General features: G+C 46.9%; 1 protein-coding gene across 5 annotated transcripts in view; it reads right to left on the bottom strand.

Annotated features, from left to right (window-relative positions):
- LOC126522032 (solute carrier organic anion transporter family member 74D-like) overlaps window positions 1–9,704 on the bottom strand; it is an 89,953-nt gene that overhangs the window by 2,812 nt on the left and 77,437 nt on the right. For all 5 annotated transcript variants that reach the window (XM_055066218.2, XM_055066220.2, XM_050170809.3 and 2 more), the window contains 8 exons: window positions 9,051–9,287; window positions 7,828–7,914; window positions 6,755–6,997; window positions 5,602–5,766; window positions 4,651–4,852; window positions 4,028–4,175; window positions 1,653–1,828; window positions 640–704 (listed from right to left, as the gene is read on the bottom strand). In XM_055066218.2, the coding sequence (XP_054922193.1) occupies window positions 640–704; window positions 1,653–1,828; window positions 4,028–4,175; window positions 4,651–4,852; window positions 5,602–5,766; window positions 6,755–6,997; window positions 7,828–7,914; window positions 9,051–9,287 (1,323 nt within the window). The remainder of the gene's footprint in view (window positions 1–639; window positions 705–1,652; window positions 1,829–4,027; window positions 4,176–4,650; window positions 4,853–5,601; window positions 5,767–6,754; window positions 6,998–7,827; window positions 7,915–9,050; window positions 9,288–9,704) is intronic.

Below are 9,704 nucleotides of genomic sequence, written 5' to 3'. Positions count from 1 at the left end.
ACGCACGCAAGAATCAGATGCGTGCGTACACAGCGGCCGCATACGCATTACGTACCGTTCGTGTTGCATTCTGCACATGCGCACTTTGCAGAACGTAGCGATCTTACGTATGCAACGCCGTTGTGTACGCTACGTACGCAGTAATAAAACTGTCTAATGGCAGCATCTTATGTGCTTCCGAAATTCCAATGTAAGTAGTGGAATGTGATGTAATCGTTTCTTCAAGTGCTCAACGTGTTAAGTATTCCTATACTTTCATTTTTTGTTGCATTCTTTGAGCACATTAGGTTTATTAATTGACAGCATTATTGTATGTTTTTCTGGCAGCTCTTCGCAGGTGCAAACTAGCCTGAGAGCCACCTGCGACGCCACATTTTCTCGGTAGAGGGATGTGGTGTCAGGCTTCGTAGCCAAGAGAAGAAAGGGGGGGGGGAGAGAATATATATAGCAGTTTTGATTGTGAATGAATGCCTGAAGGAAAAAAAAAATGTGTCGGTTGTCTTAGACATGACACAAGATAGTACCTTACAGTTTTACGCAATGCACCATGCACAGAACCAATGGATGATATATTTAAACATTTTACACCTAAATGCACCGTTTATGCTGAGAACAGGTGAGCAAAACTGCTTTTCTTACCAAGCATATGTAAGAGAGAACCTGTGGTCCCCATTGCCATGCTCTTGTCGATGGGGTCGACGCACCTGCAATATCGAACGGAGGGAGATTTCTGAACGCCTGAAGCCCAAGCACAATCCCACATCAAGGGGAACTAGAACATTTCCTTTTTTTTTTTTGACCATGAAGAGTGTACGTTTGGACAAAATGCAGTTATTTGAGTTTCCAGTTAGTATAATTAGTGATTGGTTTGCTGACTATATATAACTCTTGCTCCAGGGTATCAGAAATGGCATCGTTTGTGAGATGTCTAGGACGCGCATACAGAAAGTAGTCCGTTCTTATAATTGGCTTGAAAAAGAGGGAAGAATTTTAATAATGTATTTTCAATGAGATTCTCGGAACAATTGCGATATTAAAAAAAAAAAAAAAGACGCAGTTCCAAAGCACATGTGGCAATCTCCGTGGATCTAAGCTTTCGTGAAGCGGTTACTGAAGTATTCAACGGCATAAAACTAAACGCGATGACTACAACTGCCTTTATCGTCACCCATACAATGTGGCGCGAGTTTCGAGCAATATTTATGTTTTTGCGCTGTAGCGGTGGCAACTTTAACGTGGTGCCATGTTTATCTTTGTGAACCTTATCCTTCAAAATCTGGGGTAGAATAGTTCGTGTTTTTCCCCGTTTCATTACTCCGTCTAGGCGTAATGGAAGAAAGCTTCGCTTTAAAAAATATAGCACATATTTTTCTTATCTAAAACGCGCTAGCAGTGCGTTGGAATTACCCTGAAAGTGCTTATACAGCGACAACTTGTTCGGAACAACGTCCAGCAGATGCTGCCACACGGGCATGCGTCGCGGTCTTCACGTCAGGGAAAAGTATATCAAGAGCTCGGCGTGGGCCAGTAAATGCGTGCAGCGTGCTACAGAAAGCATTAATCGAGTTCTTTGGGCAACAAAAAATAGGCTTTAGATATTTTTTCACACTGTAGTTCCCCTGCGTAACGCACAGGCGAGCATCTTTGCGCACCTGAGGAATATGAGCAGGCCCCCTACACGACCTGTGGAGCCCAGGAACTGGCCGGCGATCACGATGCCCAAGAAGAGGCCCAACTGTTGACACGTGGAGCCGCAAAGCCCCGACGTCACATAGGAGTCGTCCACTCCGTGGTCACCTGCCGCGATGCAGCTGCAGTCCTTGTATATCTGTAAAGCAGACGAGAGCAATATATATGTTGCCCAAGCGCGCAAATTGGAACGGAGATAATTTGCTGACTCATATTTCGCCCTCAGTGCCTAAAGCCCAACATAGCTACGCGAATACAGGCTATCCAGACGGCTATCTTTATTTCTGCGTCTGTCCCGAATTCTATCACGATGTGGGAATACGCTCGCGCGGGACTACTCAAATACATGTATTTGCATCAACTGTTAGTTCTCATCTAGGGCGTTTACTTGGCCGCTCTGAAGGACTGCCGACATCACCTGTACAATCTACAACCCCTCCTGGTACAACACCTACAGATCATCGTTCTATATTTTTTTTCTCACACTCAATCTCTTCCCTTTTAAGAAAGACTCCGATATCGACCAGAAGCTGAACTGCGCGATGATGGGACGATTGCGAGGTACAACAGACAAGGTGTCTACCAACCGAGAAAACCGGGAATTCTCAGGGAATTTGAATAGTCGAAATACTCAGGGAAAACTCAGGGAATTTGTGCTTTTATCAGGGAAAATTAGCTGTAACTTTATTGAAAGGGAACGAAAGTCGTGTTAATGCTGGCTCGAGTAACAGGAATTGCAACGAATCGTCATTGACGTCGTGTCATCGGCACGAGCTATTGCCAGAGTAGTTGACCGATTTTCCAGACGCCCAATTTTTCGAACATGCCCGATGATTCGCAAGGCTTTGCGGCACCCCCCCCCCCCCCCCCCCCACCACCACGTACTCTATATAGTCAATGTATATTGCCCTGATTGCAGGTCTGAAATGACATTGATCAAACCCACCACCGCCGCCATATTGATTATGTCGCCGCCTCGAACCAGCACTCGCACGCAGATCCGCTGGTTGCCACCGCGGCAACGTTAGGCGTAGCTGCTTCTACGTTCGCTATTAAGCTTCTTGCCGTGCGGTGCTGTGTTTTTCATTGAAAGGATTCGCCGCTGTCAGCAATGGCACCGACTGCGCCTTTGTAATTCTCGCGATTGGCTTCGAAGCTCGCAGAGCACAGGGCGTTGCGTAATGCCAGTCTCGGAAAGTTAGCTTTGCCTTAGTACAGCAATGTTACGCGGTGAAGGATAACAAGCGTGGGAAGGGGCAATTGACACGGGACACAGTATGTACTCCTTAATTATACACGTGTGCACCCCCGTCTCCTGTCACAGTACGAGCACCGATATGCATAATAAGTGTACTGGCAGGCCTTATGAGCTTTTACGAAGGTGCCTGTGGAAAGTTTAGCTTAAGGGCAGTTAGCAGTCATTTTTTTTTTTCGGACTGCCCGATTTTTCGGAGTTTTTGCGGCCTCTAGGGAGTCCGAAAAATCGGAAGTTGACTGTACAACTGACCAAGAGGATGCTTCAAATGATCCAAGGGGTGAACGCGTGGCAGAAGGAGGATGAGAACAGAAAGGACCGGCGCACTGAGGAATTAACGAGGAAGGAAGCGTGCCGCCGCCTTTTTGAAGGAGCTTCAGCTTAAAAAACAAAGTGTTGGCTGACGCCGAGATGCAGGTGTCCCTCATTCAAACCAAAATAAACTCTTTAAAGCAGTGAGACCCAAAACTCAAGAGTATGTCAGGACAGTTGATGTTGACTTTCCAGCTGCTGAGAGATAATCTTAGTTGTGACGAAGTTCAGGCCCCATACCGGTGAGCTTGCTGTCAGTTGACAGAAATAGCTCATATTCAAAAATATTTACTTATGTGTGCATCTCCCTTTCATTCGTATTTGAAAATGTCCGACTCAATTTGGAATGTGTTTTACCATTTTTTTCGCTGTGTCCTCTGTTTTCTTTTTAAATAAAATAGATATTACTCCTTACTATTCAAACTGGATTAAGTCATTTTTTGTTTCAACATGCTTACTAGAGAGTGACAGCATTGAGCAACATGATGTCAGCCTGTCTTGACATAAAACGAAGTTCTAGCTCATTCAGGGAATTTCGCAAAGGTGCTCAGGGAAAACCTGGAAAACTCAGGGAATTTGGAGACGTCAACTTGTTAGACACTCTGAAGAGAGCGCTGACTGACACTGATGGATTTATTTAGCGAGCCGAGAAATAAGACATCGAGCCCCTCTTTCCTCGGCCTGTGTCTACTGGTTGCAGGTCGCTCGAGCCCCTTCTAAGAGCTTTGAGCTCGGCTACAAATTAGAGCTTGAAGATTTCTTTATATTTACCGTCACGTTCGTCGACGACATGCCCACGCTTCTGCAGCCGGCATGGCACGGTGAGAAATAGCTTGTCATTTTGTTGCTTGAGCACACCGGCTCGTATATCTGGGTGTTGCAATTGCAATCCACGTTGCACTTGTCCAGCAGCGATGTCCTGTAACAAGAACATGCGTACGTTTTGTCGGTATGCACAAGATGTGACAATTTGCACCCGACGACTTGGCGCGTTTTGTCCTGCTATGACCATTAGGGGACGTTCTGCCTTTTCTCTTGTGGGCCCAACGCACATGGGCCTCAATATGGCGCCAAAATGGTGTCAGCCCTGCTATATGCAGGGCTTGCTACTTGAGATTGGGTTTTTGAATTGGCATGAAAGCAGACACGCACTCACACACTCACAAAAAAAAAAAGAAAATAAAAAAAGAGAAGGCGAACTAAATTAGGCAAAGTTAATACACTCTTGGTCACCAGCGCGTCCTTTAAGGGGGTGCTTGACTGTCGAGAACACGCCGTGAAAAAGCGTTGTCTCCATGCAGGGAAACTGACAGGACATATCACTGCTTTGTACCTGCCCATAGCACGAATGTTTGGAGTTTTACACAGCAGAATACGTTAGATGAGTGACTCACGCGCTGATGTTTCTGCCGGCGGCGACTCCGGCAATGTTGGGGCTATCGCAGCCGATGAACATCATGGCTACGAAGCCTGCTATCATGGCCAGCTCCACGAATGCCGAGTAGCCGGCCACAACGCGCGGGCCTGGCCGGAACCGGTGTATGACGACGCCGCCGGTTACGATTCCGACCAACGTTGTCGCCACTTTGGCCGCCCCTGGATCAAAAAGACGGGAAGAAGGTCTGTGTTTCGTTTATTGCTCTGCCATGAATGCGCATATGCCCTGCTATCCGTGACATATATATTTTCCGTATCATAACTCCCTTGCGCATTTAACGAGGAGCCTTTGCGTATGCAATCTTTTTGCCAGAGGGCACTCTATATATAGCCATCCGTGACAGTGGCGTACCCAGAATATCTAGCGGGGGGGGGGGGGGGGGGGGGGTGGAGGGGAAGCCCACTTTTTCGGGAAGGTGGGCTGGGCAGGCCGCATATTGACAGAAATTTCGGGGGCAGGGGCGGGGTGACGTGCTCTGTATTACACCCCGTGGCTACGCCACTGATCCGTGACATTTGCACGTTCTCTATTTTAAGGCCCGTGCGCAATTAAGAAGGCGGCGCAATTAAGAAGGCGTCTTTACCGCCGTAAGCCAACTTAACTTGGGCTCATGTCAAATAGAGAGAGGGAGAAGAAAGAAGCATTATATTTTTAAGAATGGGTTATGGAACGGTACCGTCTCTTTGTTTCTATAGCATCTTGAGACAAAGGTGTTGAAAGTTGCGTTGGGCGGGAAAGACGAAGCTGGTACTTCAGAGGTACTCTACGAACAAAAAGCACTACCGCACTTATGATGCCATTTTCTCATGCATTTCTAGCCAACCCACAGGGTATTATACGGTCCGTTTTAGAGGTCATCACCTTCTCGAATGGAAACGCATAACGTCAGCTAACCGTCCCGGCTTACCTGTGTAATAGTTGGCCTTCGACGCCGATTGCCTAAACTGGAACTCGACGTATTTGCTGAACGAAGTACCGTAGCCGGCTGTGGCGAGCAAGACGAATACCAGGCCAGTTGTGTGGAGCATGAAGATCGGGTTACGGACCAGCCTCTTCACGATAACCAGGATGTCTGCAGCATAGGGAAAAGAAGCGGTACGGAAGAACGTTTTCAAGTATTACGCAAGCGCACTCGCTTTTCGCTCTTTTCTTGTAGCCGCTGTATACGGCTTCTGATGTACGGCGGGCTTGCTTGCAGCCAGAACCGACATACTATGCTGTGAGGCGCCGTTGCAGTCGACGGCCTTTTCTTATTTCAGAGTGCAAAATCTCCAGATATTTGGTAACATGAGCGCACACGATCAAGAAGATGCTCGAGATTGCAGAGCCGTTATGCATCTTCGTGTCCAGTCATAGCCTGGTCATCTGGCAAGCGGTTCAAGCAAGGGATAGGGACTCTCTCAACAGATAGCGTGCAGCCTACCTCACCCGCCGATGTCACTGCGAATTTGTGGTCGGTCACTTGTTCGCTCAACTCGATGCACAAATTTCGCGAAGCGCACGTTGCCGTCCTTGCCCTTGTAGCTCGATAAGTTTAGCGCACGCGCAACTTATCAAGAGGCCTTAGCTTCGACCCCAGCTCGTATATGGCCTTTTTCCTTTACCATTTTTTCTAGCGGTGATATTTTCACATGGACGCCAATCAGTTGACCAATTCGCTGTATAGCCACAGCGTCAACTAGGACATCCTGTAGGTCAGTGAGGGTATTGAGAAATGGACTCGTTGTGTTCCGCTGAATTGCCTCAACTGTCGACATCGACACCAGAATAATATTGTGTGTTAACCACTTCAGTCACTGTGATTGCCTAGCATACGACAAGCTTCCAGTCTAGAACCGCTATACCCACGGTCACTATCCTAAGTAGGCTGACGTACTATCCTGCAATTCTAATTCACTTCTAAACCACTTCCATGCCTCTCATTGCCCCCCCCCCCCTCCTACTCTAACGCCACCATTAAGTCATGGCCCTAACTAAGCTCTCCTTCTCATCATTGGTAGTCTGCTAGATACACCTGTGATTCAGCCCATTTAACTGTAATAAAAGTTTATGAGAATAACCTTTGATCATGGCGATGCTGATGCCATGGTGGCCCGTCCTTTCGGCGCACTTTGAGTCCTTGTTCGCCTTCACCACGGACAGCCTCTGCATACGATTCACTTTGTAATTCTTGCCGGCGGGTAGGATGCGCGGGAACATCATCATAGGTAGGGCGACCACGATGAGGCCGATGGCGAACAGTATGTAGCCTATCCACCAGGCGCCCACCCAACGGGGATCCTTTGGTGAGATGCCTGGATCGCCTGCGCAGAGGGATTACATGCAACATACATTCACTATCTCTTTGCGTATCGACAGTATACGCTGATAGGGGCCGAATAGTTCTACGAGGGAATGCGTCGGAGCGTCCTAGCGGTTCAGAAGGCACAGCTACTGCAATCAATCAGCCGCAACTGCAGGATTAACTTTTGGCTCGGCCTTACTTTGTTCTTTCTCTTTCGAGGGTCCAGGACTTCTACTTGTTACGTTTATTTGTTACGTTGTAGCAGCTAACGCACCTGTAGACAAAAAGGAGGATAATAAAATGGAAAGACAAGGAGACAGGCATGGATAAAGCACTAATTCCAAGAAAAAGAGTTTATTAACTGTCGGCGCTCTCTTTTTTATATCCAGGAATCGTCTAAAAACATTTTCTTAGAAGTAGCAATCCACGCGTGGGTGCCTTTCCCTGCTTCTGTCGATCCCTTTGTGCGCTATGGCTGGCTGTGATAGATCACCGACTCGTCCATACTTTTTTTTTTTTACGTATATACCGAGCGTGGAAATATTACCGAGTGTGAATGCACAATAGTAGCCTTTGAGTTTGTTCCGACGGTGCGTCATGGTAGGATTTCATTTACCTAGTCTGGGTATGCCGTCGATTGGGTATGCTCAAGACGTCGCCTTTGACTGTGTTTCGGTGTTTCGTTGGCAGCGTCATTGTAAGAGCTACCATAACTCCAACCATGACACGAAATATTCTCTGCATTAAGCTGCACGGTTTCATTGTGTGGCTGCAAGTGCGTCACAGCTGATATTAGCACGTAGATAAGGTTAATAAGCAATAAGATATGTGACTGCCTGGAGTACTTACGGAAAGGATCTTCGTAAAAGCGCAGGCATACCCCGGCTGTCACGAATCCGACAACGGGGCCGAGCAGTCTGAAGGCAAATCCCATGCCTGCACATAAAGTAAGCTTGTTTTGTTTTGCAGATACGATCATACAGATAGAGAACGTGCAATAGATTGAAAGGTTTGCAGATACGACAAGGATTAAATCAGGCCAGAGTGGTGGTTTACTGCCTCGATAACTCTCTCGACTTGATCGGCAGCTGAAAAATTTCATTAGCAAAAAGTAAAAGAAAACAAAAAGCAAATGGAGGTGTCACTTTTGAAACTCGCGTCGAAACCTTGGCGCTCGTCGAACACGCGTTCAAGTGACAAATGTATTCGTTGCTTGTTTAAGTTTCCCAAAAATAGCAGATGACCCTTCATATGCCAGTACAGTGTAAACGAATAACGGGCTTTAGCTGGACATTGCTTTCAGCCTATGGCTAGAGGTGCTGCTGCACGGAAAAGTGAAAGTGTCTTCGAAACTGAAAGACCGAGAATACGGTTCTCATAGTCATGTTTACACGCTGAATATCCGCCATGGATTCGGAATTTCATCTCGCCCGAAACAGTAACACATTAGTCTGCGAAAAACGGCGTTTGCCCTCGGTTGCTACTTCAGCGCCACGTTGTGTGAAATGGCCGCGCTGGAAATGCGTTACATGTGATTGCATCATCATCATGGATCGGCTGTCATCTTTTCACCCTGTTTACTGATCTAGCCACAGCTGCTTTCTCCACAGCGCATCAAGTAATATTTGAAAAGGCGGTACAACAAAAGACAGGATCAGTTTATCATCTTTCCGAAATGATTTAGCTCGTTTATATGCTTTCGTGCTTTACTTCCTTATTTATTTTTTTTTATTCGGGTGTGATTTATGGTGCAGTCCTGCTTGCTAAGTCACTGCGAGAATTCCACGATACTTTTGCGAGATTTTCGAAAATTTTTACAGGTTACTTTCAAGAAGCTCTTCGACGATTCACGAGAACTTGCGGAGCTCCAGCCTGGTTCTGAATGCATTAATACACCGTGTTTGGCCGTGCGAGCCTCTCAATAAGTGCCAGTTGTTGGCGCATTTTAATTAGCATTGAGTGCCTCTCGGCAATAAGCAATGCGTCCTGCAGTTCCTTTTTGTTTTCTCTTTTTCTCGCACTTATGAACTGCATACGATTCGCGAGGGATAGGGTTTGCTGGTTGGGCTCACCGAAGTACAGGGGCGAGTTCTTCTTCCGTATGTTGTCGTCCATGTAGGTGCTTCCCGCGATGAAGAACGTGGACGCGCCGAAGCCGTTCATAAAGTTTGCGGCGAAGAAGAGCGCAAACGGCGTGTAGCTGTCTGCCATCGACGGGCCTCCGCATTCACGGTGTCCAGACATTGCCGAGTTGCACAACAGGCTGTTGGGACTGCGCTGTCGGGCCCCCAGTGCGTGCGCCGTGCTCGCTGCGAATTGTGAGAAAGAGAATTACTGCATGTTTTTTTTTTAAACTAGACTATATTATATTAGAAGAAAAGTCTGCAATCGGTAATCCGCTAAGCAACATGCTGTGCTGCCTACGACACCTCAAAGAAACTTGTGGAAAGAAAACCATTCTCTATGACCATGCATCATTGGAGCACTGATTCACCTGCTATGGTTGTTGCTTCGGCATTCTCGTAACAGTATCTTCGTATGCGTTGGTGTAAAGAACGCTAATATTTTGCCAACTGTCGACGCGATACAGTTTCTGTTCACAGACGTTGGTGTCAATATTTGACACACCGACAACTAATGTGCTAGTATCCAGAATTCGCTCACAACATCCAGAAATCAAAATGTGAGAGTCTTCGTGTATTTAGAATCTTATGCCTTCAATTGTG

Source organism: Dermacentor andersoni, chromosome 6 (genome assembly GCF_023375885.2).
Source record: "Dermacentor andersoni chromosome 6, qqDerAnde1_hic_scaffold, whole genome shotgun sequence".
NCBI classification, from domain to species: domain Eukaryota; kingdom Metazoa; phylum Arthropoda; class Arachnida; order Ixodida; family Ixodidae; genus Dermacentor; species Dermacentor andersoni.
Note: the sequence above shows the minus strand (reverse complement) of the source record. Positions and strands in the feature narration are given on the sequence as shown.